Source organism: Podarcis muralis, chromosome 1 (genome assembly GCF_964188315.1).
Source record: "Podarcis muralis chromosome 1, rPodMur119.hap1.1, whole genome shotgun sequence".
Taxonomy (NCBI): Eukaryota; Metazoa; Chordata; class Lepidosauria; order Squamata; family Lacertidae; genus Podarcis; species Podarcis muralis.
Genome location: NC_135655.1, coordinates 50,541,602 through 50,563,048, shown reverse-complemented (window position 1 = coordinate 50,563,048; position 21,447 = coordinate 50,541,602). Strand labels below are relative to the sequence as shown.

Below are 21,447 nucleotides of genomic sequence, written 5' to 3'. Positions count from 1 at the left end.
AAATAATGGTTACTTCTCTCTTTGGAGTCACTTCATGATAATTGGATATATTTCCTTACTGCCCTTCGGGGAACACATCTAAGTACAATTAGAGAACCATTTTTACTTACGGTAGTCTCCTGTTCACAAAACATCTTACAGATAAAAATGAAAGAGGGACCTGGTGCACAGGACAGGACAGGCAAGGGTTTGGGTTCATGAAAAGGATGAGAGCCTTGGGCATTAATTTGGGGTACACCAACCCTTGTTATTAGCTGTATATTAGCTACTTCCACAAACGAGAGGGCATTTTCTGTGGTAGCAGCCCAACTTTGGAATGAACTAAGGAGGCACCCTGCCACCAACATTACAAATTTTTCGCTGCTATTTGCCCATGCATTTTAGATTATTGATGGTACTGAGGAACTGCATCCTTTTATTCCATTTTTAAGCTTTTGGGGTTTTTAATCTTGTATTTTGTTGCCAGTTTCAAATTGTATCTTTATGTTGTGTGAATCTTATTCATACTTCTGTATGCTAACCTGGAGTCCCTGGTTAAAAAATAATGTAATTCTAAATCAATATAACCACCAAGTAGCCCACACAGCTATAAACAAACAAACTTTGATGCCACAATGTATCCTGGCCAAGATACAAATGGATTAATGAAGTTCTTTTAATCACACTCGATTCCTTTCCTTTCTCCCTCCCCCTCCCTCCCCCATGGTACTTCTTTTGTATATTTAGGCTATTGGAAGAAATCAACTTCCTGTGCAATCTCATACTTTTTTCTGTTAGACATTATGACTGAGGAAGCTAGATATACAGCAGACATGCATTTAGCTTTGTTACATCGAACCATATTTATCTATTATCTGACACCATAATATTCCGCACTCCCCTTGCTAGCCAGTGATGAGAATGGATGGTGAGGAAATAAGGATTGTTGATAACAGGACACAGGGGGTAATTAAACACGTGACAGCTGTTCCTACAGCAGCTGCATGTTTTGCATGAAGTTTGGTTTGGGACACAGAAAACAGACATCCACACATGAGCAACATTTGTGATTCCACATAAATGAATGTCAACTTTTCAAAGGCACCATAAAAAAGTGTGTTCAATTAAGACAGGCCAAACCAAATAACGACTAACAAGGTGACCCAAAATTTAGGGAACTTCGGACGTGTGATTTGCATTGTACTGAATACTGCATACATATTGGGGCTTCTTTCCTATTAGAAGTCATATTTAAGCCCAGGGACAAAGTTGTGAGAAAATATAGAAGCCTAAATGAACATTCCTCCAGTTAACTTACTCATTTACCATTTCTAAGCTGCTGCCTCTTAACAAACAAACAAGTTAACTTCATAGCTATATTATGAGTCTCCTGGGTAAGAGAAGGGTACAGTATTATCAAATGCAAAAGGAAGAAAAAACAGGGAGGCTGACACAAGAGTTTTGGAACGCTATATTATACCTGATAGGTATATTATATTTGCTCAATGGTTCCTGCTTTTCATAAACTTCAAAGATTAAAGATGAAATATGAAGTTATGGTAATTTTAAAGGAGGAAACAAACACCACAATAGTTATCAGGGAGGAAATTAATCACTGAAAGTTTTGTTATAATTGAGGATGCCGATAGAAAATTCCTATGAACTAAGGGTAAGAAGGCGCTCAGGCTCTAAACCAAGCACTTACTCCGGTCGGCAAATCACCAGGTCCCCCTTATTAGTGCCATATGCCAATCCCAAGCCTGGTTCAGGCAGCCAGCGAGCAGAATTTATGCTGACGTGTCTCCTTTGGTCAGCAGGCATTGGGTACAAGACGTTGAATACTCTCTGAAAGGGAAAAAAACCACATACATTAATGCTTTAAACAGGTAACAGCAAGTTGCCAAAAGACCAAAATTATCTCAACAATTATCTCAACAAGGACAATAAACATTAAACAACCTGAATAAAAAGTTAGCCACACAGCAGTCTTTCTAGAATGGGGAAAGGGACTGCAAGATGCCGTTGGGGTAAGAAGATGGAAAGAGCTGGATCAGGTTAATGGTCAAGCATCCTCTTTCTCACAGGGGCCAACCATAAGTTAACCATGTGACGTACTACTTGCATTGGGAAGTTTTTGGTGTTTGATGCTTTATTATGTTTTATATACAGTGGTATCTCGGGTTAAGTACTTAATTCATTCCGGAGGTCCGTACTTAACCTGAAACTGTTCTTAACCTGAAGCACCACTTCAGCTAATGGGGCCTCCTGCTGCTGCTGCACCGCCGGAACACGATTTCTGTTCTCATCCTGAAGCAAAGTTCTTAACCTGAAGCACTATTTCTGGGTTAGTGGAGTCTGCAACCTGAAGCGTGTGTAACCTGAAGCGTATGTAACCCAAGGTACCACTGTATTCTGTAAGCCATCCAGAGTGGCTGGAGAAACCCAGCCAGATGGGTGGGGTATTAATAATAATAATAATAATAATAATAATAATAATAATAATAATAATACATGTAGGATGCAGAACTTTAGTGATGTATGCAGTTCACTACTGCACAACAATGCAGAAGTTAGAATGCACCAGCAGAATGAGGCAGCAGAGAATACAATACTGTTGGCCAGAAATAAGGAGAGTTGTTCAAGGCAATAGCATATTGCAGTATAAGTATTGTGACAGCTGATATCCAGCAGTGCTTATATCCCACTGTATCTTGATGAACCCCCTTACCACTGCTTTCCATCCACCCTCTGATCCTCTAGGAATCTCTTTTGCAATATATCTTCTACTATACCTACCATAGTGAGCTTGGTAAACATTTATTGTCTATAAAATTATAGCAACAACAATGACACATCAATAATGTTGCACACCAACAAAAGGCAACCCTACTAGAATATCAAGTGACTCTTCTCAAATGTTTCTGCCAAAAGATATTCATCAGTGCTCTTTGGCCTTTTATTTTGCTCAGCAGAGTAAGAGACATTCAGTGTCAATTGAGCTGCTGTCTAGTCCCTGGTGTTCTCTACAATACTTACACAATCTCAGCATATTTGCCTATTCTTTTCTTCTTTTGACTAGGTAGTGAAGAATCCTATGTATACTGATAGCATCAGTTGCCATGGAGATTATGTTATGCACTCCAATTTTAATGGGGTTATGATAGCAGAAAGGCATTTATAAGAGCAAAGCAGCACTTATTCAGAAAACAAGCATTGTTTGAAGTGTGACAGAATGAAAAGAACACACCCCATGATTATACTGCAAACCTATTTCATAAACAAACAGTTTCTCCTGGGCAATTGGCTCCTGTTAAGGAACAGCGCTTACAGATCTGGTTTCCAAGGCTTGCCTCCATGTCTTGCATTTGCTGTACTACACACTCACTGCCCTTGTTCACATGTCATCTAAACCATACTGAATGGATTTACTGTGATCATGCCTGTATGATCTGTGTTTATCCTCCTTGCTAGCATGAGGAAGAAGCAAATCATAATTTTCAGTTTAGTGTTAAGCCTCAACCAGAGATCATGCTTTCTCAAGTTCCCAAAGCATGATCTGTAGCTAAGGCTGGGTCTCGTCTTACTGAATTAAGTTTTTGGGAGCAAAAGAATACATGATCCCTAATTGACTGTAACACCAAGTCAGGGATCATGGCTTATTTCCTCTGCAGGCTAGTGGGAAACAGACATACAGACCAGAAGAACATTATCACAGTACAGTGGTACCTCGGGTTAAGTACTTAATTCATTCAGGAGGTCTGTTCTTAACCTGAAACTGTTCTTAACCTGAAGACCACTTTAGCTAATGGGGCCTCCTGCTGCCGCCGCACCACCAGAGCCCGATTTCTGTTCTTATCCTGAAGTAAAGTTCTTAACCTGAAGCACTATTTCTGGGTTAGTGGAGTGTGTAACCTGAAGCGTATGTAACCTGAAGCATATGTAACCCGAGGTACCACTGTACATCAATAACTGTAGTTTACTCAGATATGCAAACTGAGTGTTTGCTGCACTGTTAATTGCTGTACATCTTCCTCCAATTGAAGACCTCAGGTTTCTCAAGAACATTTATCTGGGTTCATGCTTTAGGTTAGTGGCCAACTAACATATATACACACCTACTCACAGGCTGGCATACTTAAATTTAACAACTGTGTTCCCTAACAGTTTGCACATGATTTTAACAAAACACCAAACTGAATGAATTTCACTTGCATGCACATAAAAGTTACCAACAACTTCTTATTTGAAGATAACTTTCCTACTTTTCCCACATTACCAGCAGCATGATAGCAGCACAAACCCCACATCCTTACCCTCTTCTACCTTTTCCCCATTGTGGCTTAATACATTCTACATCAGGCTTCCTCAACCGTGGCCCTCCAGATGTTTTTGGCCTGCAACTCCTATGATTCCTAGCTAGCAGGACCAGTGGTCAGGGATGATAGGAATTGTAGTCTCAAAACATCTGAAGGGATGAGGTTGAGGAAGCCTGTTCTACATGTACAACACTCACTTTACTAATACAGGGACCGATAACTGCAATACTTCGTAAGACTATATAGTACACTCTTGCTACACTCCTGGTCACAAAACTATACTAAGTTTGTAAGGCACTTCAGAACTCTCAACCAGATTGATTTCATAGTAAAACAGTATTGTATGGCATAATAAGCTCTTAGTGTTGCTGCTATAATGTGAAATATATGACTGAGAAGAATTATGTTCAAGTAAGGAAATTTACCTGGTGAGGGTTCATTTAGTCACACAGCAGTGCTCACCAATCTGTAGCGAATCTGTAGTGCCTGCTTTGTCGTCACCTTAAAATTCATATACCTTTGGGTCAAGGTCTTGAGTATGACTTAACTGAGTGTATGAGAGTTAAGCAGTCACTGTTCACTAGTGTACGGATAGTGAAACTGTGGCCCTCCTGATGTTGGTCTACTATGCTGATCAGCCCCAGTCAGCATGGCCAACAACCAGGGATGATGCAAGTTGTCGTCCAACAACATCATCCTAAGAACCGCAGATTCCCTACCCCTGCACTAGTGAGGGAGAACCCTTCCCATTTCTTCCTGTCCATCTAGGTTTGACTAGCAGTCATATTCCATGATGGCAGCCGAACTAGCAGTCCTGCTGGCACTAAATGCAGGCATAATAAATGCTTTCCATCTAGTATCAGAAGTGCCTAAGATTTCAGTATCAGACCCCGTGGAGCTATAAGGGAGTTGATGGATAGAATAGCTGATGGCAAAGGCAGAAAGAAGAGAACAGTGATAGATGGCAGAGGACAGTGTGACATGGTCAGTAAAAGAGAAAATGAAGGGGCAAGTAAGTTGGAAATGAAACAGCAATTCTCCATGTGTGATTTATGTGATAAGCTGGTTAAATTATTTCACTGATGAGTTTGAAGCTTGGAGGCCATGGACAGTTTTTTCTCTCTTGTCCACTGTGCCTCCATGCACTAGTGCTTTTTGACACAGCAGTCATAGTGTCACTAGAAATGTTTGTCTCAGATTATTCCTAATAATCATTGTTATCGCTTGCCACTTAAAGCAACATTTGAAGGCAGGCACTGAAGTCTGTGAAGAGAAAGATATAGATTCGAAAAACAAAGTGATGTTTGCAATAGAATAAGCATTGGTCATTTCTCCTTTTCTCCTAGCTAGGGAGAAATTTCATTTGCACTGTGCACTTCAGGATAGCTAAAAGTGGAGTAATAGTTTCTTGGCTTTCCCTGAAGCTATGAAGCCAAGTATAGGTAATGGTGACCTCAAGATATTTAAGAACAAGACACCATGACTCAGCTTTTTCAAAAATAGTACTTTCTGTTTTACAAAGGCTAGAAATTTTCAGTTCTTTTCTTCATTTACTTATTCTGCTATGGACTTCTGCCCAGATAAATATATATCACTACGTCATCAATATATGGTGGACGTATAGTCTTGCATATTGTTCTACTGAGGCCCACCTGGCTGAGAGGGGAGGATGAACTGACAGCTGTAAGTACATCCTCTGCTTTTGTCACTGTAACTTTGGCCATATCTTTACCAAACTGGATTTTTGCTGTATTCTGTATTTTGACAGTTAAGCAAATTGCTGAAAGGTGTAGTTCATAAGTTGTTGTACGTACGCGGCTAAGAAAAAGGACTGTCAATATTTTTTCCCCGTAAAATGACAGTTTTTGCTAGCCTATTATAAGATTAGTGGCTGTTGGAACAATTTGCTGGAGATCAGCAGTAGCTTGGAGCAGAATCCTGTTTGGCTCAGTTCCTATTTCTATCTGAACTAGCTGCCAAACAGTCATCCATCTCCTGTCATTCAATGGCAGGATCTTCAAGATTTCTGCTGCGTTTCCTCTTTGATCTGCCCTCTACCCCCGCAATGAACACAGCCTATTGTCTAGGTTAGGTCTATCTTCTAGATTCACTTGCTTTCCAATTTTTAGTTTCAGGAATTGCTTGTGCAATTGGGCTACTGGGAGAAACAGGCAAGAAAGTGAACCAATGAGACACTCAGTAAGTCACAAGCCAAGTACATTTCCCAGTGGAAGTTACATTGTGTGACTGTTCCCCTGAAAACCAGTCCTTGTCAATTTCCTTCTAACTGCTTGCTAGTCAGTTAAAAATACCTCCTTAAATGATTATTTCCCTGCTCTTAAGAGATACCATGTGGTGCCTCCTAAAGCACCCTCAGAGACAGCTTAATGAGTGACTCAACAGTTGGCAGGTCAGCAATAAACTGTGATTTTTTTAAAAGCAGGATTAAAAAAAAAACCATCTACCAAGAGATGGCAGTGCTTTAGCTGTATTTGTTGTGCAGTATTCGTCTCATGGGCCATACACATATTAGAGAATAAATGAGCACATAGCTCTATAGCATATATTCATAAAACATTCTGAGCAACTATTAGCATTCTCGGGGCTGTGCTGTTTCAGTTGTTTTGGGCAAATAATGCACCCATCCATTTTATGTTTGAAGTTGGCTTTGTCACATCTTATTGATTTTCTAAGGATTAATTTCAGACTCAAACCCACTTCATTCAAACCATGCTTCCTAAGGACAAAATGAATATACATTATATTGAAGGCTTGAATCTAGTTGTAATTTCTTATGATACCTGAGCCACTTTCTTGGGGTGCTGTAAATCCAGGACTCACTCTGGTGCTTAGGATGGTTAGCATGCCTATAAATTTGGACATAGCCTCCTAGCCAATGATTTGTGGAGTAAGGGCATCTGTTGAACAGAGCATCTGTCTGTCTGTCCTGTCCCAGGAAGCTGCCTACTAAATTCAGCACCTCTCTCCAAAATCTTCCAGATGGACTATGATTCAACATAAACAAGCCAACAGCCACAAATACGGATACAGCTTCTTAACACTACCTTTCTCAATATGAATTTAGTTTCATTTGACTGCATTTAATAAGATTGATTAGTATCTTGTAAATGAGTAGTACCTCCACTACAGCAAAAAATTCTACTAGAATTTCAAAAGGAATAAAGGCAAGTGTTCCTGTGAAGCCTCATTATCTGTCTTCTTTCCCTCTTTCATGCTTTAACTTATTCATAGATTCCGCCATCACCCCACTTCTTATAAACACAAAATAAAGGGGGGAGGATTTGTTTCACTAATATTCCTTTGCACAAATAAATTTGCTCCTTTTAAAACTCCTTTATAACAGGGTCCTTGTTGGGATTTAGAGGCTTTCTACATTGGCATGGCACATAATTTACCCCATAGGCAGGACAGTGGTGGTAAACAATGTTCAACTGGGTTTAAAAGCAGGGAATTTATTGTGCATTTCATGGTGCCAAAAAAAAGCACATGAGAAACCGTATATGAATGCTTTCCCCAGGTGTTCTTCCAATCTGAACAAGCTGTAAGCGACCAGGGCTGTGTACATTTAGGTTGCCTGAAAAATCTTCCCATTCTCCAGCACAGGGGTAGCTAACCTTTTTCAACCTGAGGGCTGCATCGACGGTCAGCCAGCCTTCCATGGCCACATGCCTTCCAGTGGTTGGTGCAGCAAATGTATATCCACATGCATATACTGTGCTCTCTTTCCTCTCTTTCTCAGATACACAGTCATACACACATAAACATGCAGGCAGACAAAAGTGCACACATGGTGTTTCTAGCCTTCTCTACCCCAGTGCTAGGATGGTGGTGGCAGCTGGAAATGCTGGGGTTTTTTGTTGTTGTTTTTACTTTACACAGATCATTTTGTGCAAAGGGAACAGGCAACATCTCTCCCCACCCTAATTCTAGCACGGGTATACTACCTTCAGCTCCTTGGAGGAAAGGCAGGATATAAATATATTGAGAAATTATTTTTATTTTTATTTTAAGGGTGAGAAACATTCAGATTCTGAGACAATGTTATATGCAGGCTATTTCACAGGTGGCTAAGTGTTCATGGTCATTTCTCCCCGACTTTCTTCCTCCTGCTGTCTGCAGAGTTCTGATCAAATTACCTTAAGCTTGAGCATTTGTTGCAGCTTAGCTGTAGCAAATCCTCTTTTATTAATAGAAGAGAAAATTTTACATTCATTCCTGTTGGAAAATAAATAAAAACAAACCAATTCTAAAAAATAAATTACAACACTACAGGAATAATAATTATAGTAACTAATTCTTCAGCTCACTTCTGCATTTTCTCTAAGGGAGAAAACATGGGGAAAAAACACCTATGAAAACATAGGTCATCCTTCCTATATCACCTTCCTATGCAAATATCCGACTCTCAATATTAAGCAAACAGGATATTGTGCAAGGTATAAAGCAGCAGCTCTCCAAAGGTCTTTCACAGACCTGCTATCTGACCTTATTTTCATTAACTGGAGATACAGGGAAGTGAAGCTGGGATGTTCTACATGCCAAGCATATACACTCAGGTAGTCCTATAAAATATACCATTGTATTCTAGAATAACCATGCCAGCTTGTTACTGCAAGACACAGACTTATAGTATCTTACAGGTTAGCACGTTTATAATTTGGACATATGAAGCTGCCTTAGGTTACTTTATGATAAAAGCCTTTCACACCACCCAATTGATCATGGCATGCATTTCATAGGAAGGAGTTTACTGCATCTCTTGATATGTGCCATTCTAAAATCCAATTGCTTTCAGGGCTTGAAATGTTTTTGGGATGAATTCAACACTGCACTATGTTGATCGTTCTGCAGGGCAAGCATTTCTGGGGGTTCTCCTGCCTCCTCCCAGCCTGGACTTAAACTTGTGCAATGGTGCTCCCCCACCCCCTACAATGTACATCAAAGTGGGTTCTGGGGAGTTTTAAAGAACCCACTGCCCTGGAACAGCACATTTGCCCCATCTGGCAAGATGAAATTCTTGCTCTGAGGGAACAACCGGAAGGGCTTGTTGTTGAATTCCTCCCAAATACAAATTTCTTGCCTAGCTTTTCCTGAGCTACAATTGGGGAACACCCAACAACCACTGAGTCTTGTGATGACATTATTTCATTAAGTCAAAAGTGGGAAACAGTTGTTGGGGCAGATCCTGAGCTCTCTTTTCCTCCCTGGGCCACTTTAACTGGTGGACAGAGGTGTCCTTTTTGTCAAACGCCTGACTGTCAAGTGACTCAACTTCAAAGGAAAGGATCAGCAGCACATTCCTTTGTAGCCTGGCCTGAGTTCAAGCAGTCACTTCAAAGGAAAAAAACGGTCCTTTGGTTTGATCTTAAGATAGACTTCTCTTTGGCACCAAACTTAAAAGGTGCCAAATGCAACTCCTACTTGCCAGGGAACAACTGGGCATGCACATTAAGGCTCCCACACACCTGGTGTCACAGATGATTATCAGGTGTGGGGCAAGTAGGCATGGTTTGGTGAAAACAAACTCACAGGCCAAATTAGTTCCCCTGCCAGGCGAATTTGGCCTGTGGGCTGGAGGTTCCCCATTGCTGCATTAAGTTAAAATACTTTAACCTGAATTGAATCAGGACATGGTGTTTGGCCTTTCAGATAAATTCAGTTCCAACAATAGAGTACATCTTTGCCAAGATTAGCTGCAAGCTTGACTTCCTATATTTATACCTCAACCCCTTTCAAAGCTTCATGCAGGTAGCAATTTAAAGCCTATTACAACACACTAAAACTCTAACCTTCCTGCAAGCTTAACCCTAGTACTGAAATCTAGCCCCAAAGAATTACATCTTACAATATTTTTGTGAAAGATGCTCAGGATTTGGACAATTTCAAAGGGAAGGAAGCTCTGACTGAGTAGGGAAAGCAGAAGAAGCAAACAAGTCCAAATCCCTCTTTGCACCCTGCCCGAATATAGCAAAATATGGTCTCTCAGTTATCCCACCAACAGCCAGCACATTTCAGACCTACATGACTTATTTCATAATTGTAGAATTTAAACCTCGTAAAATACAAATAATGAATGTGCAATAGACCCAAAATCCCCCTACATGCCAAAACCAACATCTAACACATTGTGGCCCCACCAAATGATTAGCTTACCTATTCAGGCTATAGTACCATGATCAACAAGCAAACATTTGAAAAACAACCTTAATTAATATTGCGGTTTTAATACAAAACTTGAAAGTACACAGAGTTACATTCAAAACTCATCATTTAAGAAGGTATGCCAATTATCAGTTTATGCACTTTTTATTGTTGCGCTCAAAGGTGATCACTAAAAAATAAACCGCAGTTTTATTATGTTCCCAATTGTTTGTCAGGTCTTTGATTACAAAGTGAGAGGGAAATAAATGAAGCAGGAAAAAAACTTCAGAGAAACACTTGATACCATGAAATCTAGAAATGTCATTCAAACTTTCCCAGACTTGACACAGTCACAAACATGAGATTTTAATAAATGAGCCAAACAACAGAAACATAGATCCCTAAATTTGGAACCAATTGTACTTAACTTTTTAGTTCATCATATGTACAAAGGGGAAGAGGAACATCATATTAGTAGAAATAAATACTCTTAACATTTTTAAAGAATAGACAGTACTAGGCTGGAAAAGACCAGAAGCCAAATGTATACTGGTGGCGGTGTGGAACTAATACAGTGGTACCTTGAGTTACAAATGCCTCAGGTTACAAACGCTTCAAACTCCGCTAACCTGGAAGAGTTACTTCGAGTTGAGAACTTTGCCCCAGGATGAGAATGGAAATCATGTGCCAGCGGCACAGTGGCAGCAAGAGGTCCCATTAGCGAAAGCATGCCTCTAGTTAAGAACAGTTTCAGGTTAAGAACGGACCTCTGAAACGAATTAAGTTCGTAACTAGAGGTACCACTGTATGTTACTTCCTAATCAAATTCTCATGTAACCTTTAGAGCAAGAGATAAGGAACAAATCCACACTACCATTAGACTTGAAGGAGTTAGCATGAAGGGGCACACAACATTGTTTAAGTGTGGTTTTCCAAAGCATAATCAGGTATTACAGAAGATTAACTGGAGTTCCACAAGTATAGTCTGATTATCTGTTCAAAAAGGTCTGAAGGAAAGTGTGAGCAGCACAACTTTCACAGTTATTGTAAACTGGTGTGGGTATTAATGTGTGCATAGTAATTAAATTTTTGAGACATGCCAGAAACAGGAAGCTCTCAAGAGAGATTGAAAGTGACCAATAAAATTGAATGCTAAACTCATAATAAAAATGAAACTAGATAAGAATCAATGAGATAAAACTCAAAATGATAATTCAGGCTGAATACAACAGGTTATTTGAATAATTAATCTACAGGGATCATGCTCGTCACAGATCTACAAAGAGATTAATTTATAGTAAAGTCTGTGAAGACAATTTTCACTGAATAATCTTATCTTCAGGGTGCTCCTCTAAAATTATTCCACAATACGTGAGTTAGGATGTTAGGATCTTATCTATACTTACATGGAAAAGATCATAAGGTTAATGAAATCAAATAGCTGGAAATGGGAAAGCTACTTCAAGGTTCCAATAACAGTCACAAGCAGCAGTTTCTTCCTTGGCAACAACACTGAGATCTGCTCCAGACTTTGTTAAATCATTAAGTGAGCAGTTCTAAAGTACTAATTTCTCTGCATTTTGAACAGTTTGCAAACTAACAATAGAAACAAGAGTGAAATCTAAGCAGTTAACCAGAACGTAAGAAGCTGGTATGTTCCCTGCATTTCCCCAAAGAACTAAATTTATGGTAGGAACAATGCTGCTAAAATAGATGAAAAGTTCAGAAGAGACACTGAGCACTAGGGAAAAACGTTTGGGAAACCACTGCAAAAGGAGACAAAGTATATATTTGTTGAGGAAGCACTGTTCTGAATTCTCTTTCTGCCTTCCGTCACTTCATCACATTCCTGACTGGCCAACATGACAAGTCCAGGAATCACTGTCCTTGCTTTAAATCAGCTTGTTTTCCACTCAATGGCAACAAGCAGGGCTCACCTTTTAACACTTTTAGGGATGGCTGAATGTGAGTTTTCCCTTCTGTAACTGATGCTGTGGTCTTTTAACTTTTCTGTTTTATTCTTTATTTTAAATATAATTATATGTTTATTTTTATTGTACCTTTGATTTTTTGTGAACAGTAGGTAATAAATATTTATAACAAATGAACAGCATACAGTCAAATCTGGTTATGAAGCACTGTGAAATCATACACATGACTGATCAGGATCAGCCTGGGAAGGAGAAAAGCCAAAGCAATGGCTGATTTTGAGGAAGCAACAACCGGGACCTCACATAATGCCACCCCAAGGTGAACAAGGAGCATGCTAGTGCCCAGTTAAAAAAATCAGTCACTTCACTTCTCTCCTCCTTCTCCTGCGCTACCCAAACCTAAACCACAGTTTGGCTGAGTGTTACGTCCAAACTCAGGCTTCTCGTTTGTTTTAGTCCAAACAAGCCACAAACTTTAACCAAAGTTTGGTTCTTATATCATTTTTGGGGGGGGGGGGGGCTGGGGGAAAGAGACAAGAAACTTGGGTTCAAACATAACATGAAACTTGGCTTAGCATTACGTGTGAATGAGGCCACTGACAGAGAAAGAGCTCTTCCTTTCTCTCTCAAAAAAAGTGAACACTAAATAACTAAGATGTTTCAGGAACTATTTCAGTCCTTTCCCTACCAGGGTTTTTATTTAATCTAGATGGGTAAATTTTCTTTCCCAGGTTGCAAAGGATCTAGGAGTCTTGGTTGACCACAAAGTTGACATGAGCCAACAGTGTGACGCGGCAGCTAAAAAAGCCAATGCAATTCTGCGCTGCATCAATAGGAGTATAGCATCTAGATCAAGGGAAGTAATAGTGCCACTGTATTCTGCTCTGGTCAGACCTCACCTGGAGTACTGTGTCCAGTTCTGGGCACCACAGTTCAAGAAGGACACTGACAAACTGGAACGTGTCCAGAGGAGGGCAACCAAAATGGTCAAAGGCCTGGAAATGATGCCTTATGAGGAACGGCTAAGGGAACTGGGCATGTTTAGCCTGGAGAAGAGGAGGTTAAGGGGTGATATGATAGCCATGTTCAAATATATAAAAGGATGTCATATAGAGGAGGGAGAAAGGTTGTTTTCTGCTGCTCCAGAGAAGCGGACACGGAGCAATGGATCCAAACTACAAGAAAGAAGATTCCACCTAAACATTAGGAAGAACTTCCTGACAGTAAGAGCTGTTCGACAGTGGAATTTGCTGCCAAGGAGTGTGGTGGAGTCTCCTTCTTTGGAGGTCTTTAAGCAGAGGCTTGACAACCATATGTCAGGAGTGCTCTGATGGTGTTTCCTGCTTGGCAGGGTGTTGGACTTGATGGCCCTTGTGCTCTATTCCAACTCTATGATTCTATTCTATTTAAACTCTTCTCTTCTGGTTTTTCAGGGACTGGTGATTAACACTTGATTTAAGCAAGTCTTTAGTTCGGAATAATGCCACACATCTGAAGCAATATGTAATTGTAATCTGGCTCTCTTTCTTGTTTTCTTTTAACTAGAATGCATTGCTTTATTGTATCTAAATTCTTGTTGCACTCAACTATAGAAACATTGCCAAACATTTCCATGAGTTATAGATGGCCAGAATTAACACCAATGCCACTACCACTGACTAAACCTACCTGAAAACAAAAATCTAATAAAAATAAAAGTGTTTATTTTGTCTGCTTTGAGAATACAGTATATGAGAGTGTATGAATGATAATGTTACGAAGTACTATTAGTTAAAAAAAAAAAGTATTATTCAATACTAAGGGAACTCCACCAGCAGTAGAAAACAAAACTATCTACAGTAAAACATTCTTTTGAAGGTTTCACATATCTCTGGTAGAGAGGCAAGATATAAAGTTGCTGCAACACATAAGAACTTAGTTGTGTTAACTGTTTTTGTGTGCAGGGGAAGTACTGTGTATATACAAGCATTAACACACAACATTCTTATTCTTTCTCAACTTATTTTTCAGGAGTCACTTGTATATTCCTGGAGACGCTGTTTAATCTCAAAATGATAATGCATGCATGGGTTGATTAACCCATAAATAATATAGGAAACTTTATTCAGAATAGCATTTTTAAAAGTTCAGGCAATTCCCAATTTAATCAATTGGCCTGTTCAGGGAAGAGCTCTAGTTAGATTTACAGCTTCTTTTTATCGAAAGAGCTCAGGGCAAGTAGCAATTATATTGAGATGTGGTTCCCTGACACTGAAGGGCTAACAGTCTAAGTTTACTGGTTCCCAGATGATGAAAGCAACATTGGTTGCAAATAGGAAATCTTAAAGCAGATAATACCCTTCTAATTTATGTTCCGACTAAATAAATATTATTCATTTATAAAGCACATTGTAAGTGGTATTTCTGAAGTGGATTTTTTCTATTTTACTGAAGGATAACTAAGGCTGAATGATACTAATTTATCAAATGCCATTGAGTAATCCATGGTTAAGATGGATTCCTTGCTCTAGAATTGCCCCCATTCAGACTGGACCTTGCAGACCACTAATATAACGAAACACAGAGCATTACCATTAGATAAAACTAATGGCGCTACAACATGGTCTCAAGGCAAATGAGACCACTACCTTGCTGAAGCTAAGCAGGACTTGGTGTGGTCGGTGCCTGGATGGGCTTCTACTTTTGAACAACATATACACACCACCTTGGGTTCCATGATGGAAGCAAGACAAGAAATAAATATTTAACAAACAAACATCATCAAATGCTTAGCTGGTAATCTACTCATTTTCAAGTTATATAGCCTTTTAATGCTATTTGATTTAGAAAACTGTTTTTTTCCACAGTGGTACCTACTATCAGAGGTACATCATGGGTGGTGCTGTGGGTGCTGTGGCCCCAGGTGCAATTAAGAGAAGGGGAAGAAACAGGCATCCCCACAGCAGGCTCCTTCATCTGAGCTTGGCTCTGTGCCAAAGGAGCTGCGCTTTGGCTGTGGTGCTTGTGCCTGACGCAGCTCCGCCCCTGAGTCAGGCCTGACCCAGGAGAGGAGAGCAGGCACACCTCATGTCCGGTGGCAGCAGCTCTGCCGCTAGGTCACTTCTGGCCCAGCGGTGGAGAACATCCTACCTCGGCCGTGGTGAGGCACGTCCAGCTGCAGCAGCACTACCTCCCCCTGACCCGGAGGCGGAGAGCAGGGGGAGAGTGGGTGGCAAAGCTGCTGTCTGCTTTCCTCGGTCGTGGCCTGGCTGCAGAAGCTCCGCTGCAGGGTCAGGCCTGACTCGGCGGCAGAGAGTAGGAGGAGAGTGGGCAGCAGCTTCCCCGCCCCTCTCCTAACCCTGTACTGTGGCACGCAGAGGGCGCCCTCCATGCCCCACCCCTCTCTGGGGCGTGCCATGCACACTCGCTTCAGGCAGCTCCGCCGCTGCTTATTATGTGAAACTAAGACACTGGACGAAAGGGACGCGGGTGGCGCTGTGGTTAAAAGCCTCAGCGCCTAGGGCTTGCCGATCGAAAGGTCGGCGGTTCGAATCCCCGCGGCGGGGTGCGCTCCCGCTGCTCAGTCCCAGCGCCTGCCAACCTAGCAGTTCGAAAGCACCCCCGGGTGCAAGTAGATAAATAGGGACCGCTTACTGGCGGGAAGGTAAATGGCGTTTCCGTGTGCTGCGGTGGCTCGCCAGATGCAGCTTTGTCACGCTGGCCACGTGACCCGGAAGTGTCTCCGGACAGCGCTGGCTCCCGGCCTCTTGAGTGAGATGGGCGCACAACCCTAGAGTCTGTCAAGACTGGCCCGTACGGGCAGGGGTACCTTTACCTTTACCTAAGACACTGGACAGTGAAAATTAAACACATAACTAAGGCTGGAAGCCACTGCCTTACACAACACAGTAGTATTTACTTCCACGTAAACATGCCTAGTTGTAAGACAATGAAACAATAATACATAGAGATAAATAGTTGGAGAAGCCAAGAAATACTATACTACTTACCCTCATTGAGGTCTCTCCTCCATGTGGCTGCTGCAGCCTGAAGACCTGAGCCACCATATGTTCTGTGGAAGGGTGCAAGAGGATGCGACGGGATGCCAGTCCTACCATGACATACCTGCCCATTGGGGACAGGCTCACAGAAATAGCATTGGGACCTAGAGATAAACACAAATACATATTTGCTTTCTTCACTTACAGACCTGCGTGATGATTTCTACCTTCCTTCATGTCAATTTCTGCAACTGGGACTATAACAAATTCACTCTATGAATCCTTGTAAAAACAACCGTGCAAGATCACCAGTTAATAATCTGCAAGAAGATTATTTTTTATTGCAGAATCATTAAAGACAAAAGAAATAGAAAACAAAAAGGCAAAAAATACAGGGAGGGGAGGAAAACCCAGCAGCTCACATTAACAAAACATTTAAACATAAATACATCCACCTTAGTTTATACGTGAAGATCAATATATGCTGTCCAAATATGTATCCAAGCAAAGTCAGTGTTTATAGAAAGTACACTAAAATGTGACAAGAGTATTAAGGTCATCAAAACATTGCATTAGAGGTGGCAGATATTTATCCTTCCAGACTCATAATATCCTAGATATAATATCCTAGTGATTATTAGGGCATATAAGATCCATTCTTGCCATCCTGTTGTTGATCCCCATACTAGAGGAATATAATTTAGAATTACATAAACACCTACAAATTTCAAGGATTTTGCCAATACAAAATTGGAGGTGACTACAACTTCAGAACCCGCCACCCTCAATTTCCTCCTACAGGATTACAACATGTGTCTCAGCATTGCATTTCCAGCATCTATCTGAATTAGACAATGCCTTTTTGCAGAATCAATCTCAATTTTAAATCTAAAGAAACATTTTATATAGACTCTAAAGCAATTTCCCATTGTTTAGGTAGAGCATATTGCAGTTCACAGAAAGCCAGGGCTTGCGGTTTCTTGCTCCAAACTTCAGGAAAGGTCTGGAGAAACAGAAGTGATTCAGTAGTGTGTACTCATGCTCAAGGTAGGTCATGGTTTATGGTTTGCTGTGATGTATGAAATCTACTGTTTTATCAGTTTGATCTCTGGAACATGCCATTTTCATTTCGAAGTGTATCCAAGTATTAAAACCCCGATTCCCCACCCCCTGCCCCAAACTACTTGACCCGTCAATGAGCTCTTACCAAATCGCTTTGTGTACAGCATCTCGCCCAAGTTATGTGGTGCTAGGGAATATACTGCCAGTATTCCCTCATCAGGAAAGCCCCGTTGACTACTAGGAATGAAGGCTGCCAGGAGCTGCCCGTCTGCAGAAATATCACAACTGGCATCATTGTATATCTTGCAGTTCTGAACAAGCACATTCACAGAGGCTGAAAAAGAAAAAAGAAGGATCAAGAATTTCAGCTGGAAATAAGGGAGAACAGAAAATACACCCATAAAAAAAACCACTGCATTTTATACAAAAGGCTGTGGAACTTGGGCTTTCCCAAAGCTGTTCAGAGGCATTACTTGTCTTGCTGGGTTACAATATCTCTCAAGAAGAAGATGGCAAACATGAGGATTGGAGATCCATGCACTCTTAGAACCAAGCATGAATGAAGCACTTTGGTCCCTGAGAAATAGCTGTTCACAAAGCTGAAAATTAAAAGCATTAGATCTGACAATAATAAAAAAAGCATTTCTTGCCTCGTTACTCTCCTTATATTATTGCATAATATCAACTGCAGTCGTTGCTATGACAATGCAATGAAGGGCAGAATGATGACAAATTGGCACATTTAAGAATTTGTGGACATCTGCGACCAATGCAGGAGAAGCCAAGAAATTCTTTTGGAAGTATTGGAATTACATACATAGGTAGTAAATGAACATACTAATATAATTATGTGAGAAAGCCCATTTTGGTGCCACCACATACAGATTCGTCATGTCTGTTAAGTTAAACACACTCATTTCTTTCTCCTTCAACATCCAAACTCCAGCCAACTGCTGCCACTTTTACCTATTGATGCCTGGGAACTTCTCCAAGTTCAGGTTCAGAGAATAACATTAGGAATTTGAATAACCTACCTGAAATGAGTATTACAACCCTCTCAAGTCTTCTGCACCCCATGGCCATCTCCACCAGTGCTCACCCTTCAGAAAATCTACTCTCCCCTTCTCTTGCAAGTGATAGGGAAGAGAGAGAAAAAGTGGTGAACACACAGGGGGATTTCTGCCATTCCCACCACTACCACTCCTCACTGTTACCCTTATGTGATGATTGAGACATAACGCCCAGGGGATTGTGGGAGCTATGTTCTGAGGACTGCTACAATTCTACCATTAGAGACTGGGTCCAATCTTACGGCAGGGTAGATACTGCACTGCTTCTTTCCCTCACATGTAATTGGGACCTGAAAGGAAGTGGGAATTTCTTCCAAATTTGCCACACACACACACACACACACACACACACACACACACACACACCATCAGTCAACCACCAGAGGACTAATCTTGTTATAGGACAGGGTCGTTATAGGATAGGGCCACAGATAGCAAACAGAGAGCCAAGCTTGTTATCACCATTTACAATGCTTATATTTCATATCCTATAGATTGAACTTGGCTCAGCCTAGGTCTTGCCTTGCCTTCTTTCTTCCAGGGTGGATTTGATCTCACCTCACAACCACTACGTTGCCACTTCCTCCCTACGGTTTCTAATCCACAAGAGGAAAACGTTGCATACGATTTATTTATTTATTTTGCCAGCTCATCATGTTACTGAAGCAGCAGAAAAGGTTGGAGCTGGAAGAATTTCTCCTTCTATGCATCTTTTAAAAGATACCTGCTGCTTCTGCATGACAGACTTGGAAACCATATACAGTGTTACATCGGGTTAAGTACTTAATTCGTTCCAGAGGTCCGTTCTTAACCTGAAACTGTTATTAACCTGAAGCACCATTTTAGCTAATGGGGCCTCCTGCTGCCGCCAGAGCACGATTTCTGTTCTCATCCTGAAGCAAAGTTCTTAACTCGAGGTACTATTTCTGGGTTAGCATAGTCTGTAACCTGAAGCGTATGTAACCTGAAGCGTATGTAACCCGAGGTACCACTGTATCCAACTGGGCTATTTGCCCCACAGCCCTCTGTCTTCCAGAGATTTCTTGCACACCCAATTCTTCTCTGCCCTTCTTCTAAAATGCAACTGTTGGTCCCCAGTGCAACTTTTTTATTTGGCCTTTTCTTCAGCAACGTGACTCTACTATTCGCTGTTTCCTGCTTTTTCGTCCCACTGTCTAAATCAGTCTTGCTTTGTTTAATGTACACTGGTTCTCTGTTTCTCCTGTTTTTAGGCCCTATTTTGAGGTTTTTCTCTACCTCCCTATATTTACCCTTCCTCTTATACAGTCCTTGGCTTTGCTACCTTTTTATTTCCTCAACCTCCTCCTACCTCATTCACTCAGCCCACTTTGGTCATCCACCCTTTTTGCCCCATAGTTTCTTCTTCCTTCTAGAACCTCTTGCTCCTCAGTCTGCCTACTTTATCCACACAACTTCTCCTATTGTACAATCAACATTAGGGTTTTGAATCAGCCAAACCAGCTTTGTAATTTCCCTCACACTCTACAGTGGTACCTCGCAAGACGAATGCCTCGCAAGACGGAAAACTCGCAAGGCGAAAGGGTTTTTTGTTTTTTGAGCTGCTTCGCAAGACGATTTTCCCTATGGGCTTGCTTCGCAAGACGGAAATGTCTTGCAAGTTTGTTTCCTTTTTCTTAACACCGTTAATACAGTTGCGACTTGACTTCGAGGAGCAACTCATAGCACGCGGTGTGGTAGCCTTTTTTGAGGTTTTTGAAGACTTTGGTGATTTTTGAAGCTTTTCCAAAACTTTTCCGACACCGTGCTTCGCAAGACGAAAAAAATCGCAAGACGACAAAACTCGCGGAACGAATTAATTTCGTCTTGCAAGGCACCACTGTATTTTGCCTAGTTTGTTTTCCTAACATTCAACGCCACTGTTGCTGATGCCCCCGCCCTCACATTAACATGTTTCTAGCAAGATGCTTTCAGAAGTGAAGAATCTGCGCTAATGAAACATTCGCTAACGTGATCATTTAGAGGAGGAAGAATTGTCTACTTCAGGGAAATTGTTGCAACTCGACTGCCTTTCATCTCTGGTTTTCTTTTACATTGTTAATGATGCCAAGATCAAAGATCAGTTGGGACACCAAGGAACACTTAAGTATAAAACGGAGGGAGATCCAGAACTATCAGCGAGAGACACACTCCGTTTCTTGTGAAAACACGACTATTAGTGGCAACCACAATACTCTGATGATTCTCAACAACTGGCTTTTCTTATGGGCTGTTTATTTTTACACATCTCAATTCCTGTTTAACATTTCATTTCTAATTGAGTTATTTTCAATCTGTTGTGTGGTGAATTAGCAGGAGACACATTTATCAAATAACCACTATTGACTCTCAATTAAACCTTGACTTATGTTAACATGAGAGACAGGATTTCTAGCTACTAGTTGAATGATGGCCTCAAAGTAGCATTAGCTACATGTTCACCACTTAAAACTTAATATGGTGCACATGCAACCAATCATGTGTAACACTGACCACCTAATATCTGAGAAGGCATGGAATGTGGTAGAAATCACATCAATGCAGGCAAAGGACTGCACTATGTTTACTGGAATTGGAGTCAAAATCCAAATTCTGAAATTGCCAATTCCCCCCCCCCCCATCCTGAAAGACTTAAGAGAATTTAAAAGGCTTTCATTTAAACTGTTCCATGGAAGACAAGATCACATATTCAACTCCTCTGACTAAGAATCCCATGTTAAAGGGAAAGGACATATACTATTCACTCTAGTATTAGGAAAATAAGCACATGATGGGATGACATTTTATGATATGGCTGCTAAATAGAGACTTAAAATTTCTGATTATTTAATTAACCATACAAGTTTCTCTTCTCTTCTCAAAAGGGGTCTGTTTTATTCATACCAAAATCCATTCTCACTCTGTTCAAGCCTATATCTAGCTTTCCTGA

The 21,447-nt window shown here is 40.9% G+C and overlaps 1 protein-coding gene across 5 annotated transcripts in view; it reads right to left on the bottom strand.

Annotated features, from left to right (window-relative positions):
• Positions 1 to 21,447, bottom strand: part of AMBRA1 (autophagy and beclin 1 regulator 1) — a 140,566-nt gene that overhangs the window by 27,534 nt on the left and 91,585 nt on the right. For all 5 annotated transcript variants that reach the window (XM_028726917.2, XM_028726910.2, XM_028726928.2 and 2 more), the window contains 3 exons: positions 17,576 to 17,764; positions 16,378 to 16,532; positions 1,685 to 1,824 (listed from right to left, as the gene is read on the bottom strand). In XM_028726917.2, the coding sequence (XP_028582750.1) occupies positions 1,685 to 1,824; positions 16,378 to 16,532; positions 17,576 to 17,764 (484 nt within the window). The remainder of the gene's footprint in view (positions 1 to 1,684; positions 1,825 to 16,377; positions 16,533 to 17,575; positions 17,765 to 21,447) is intronic.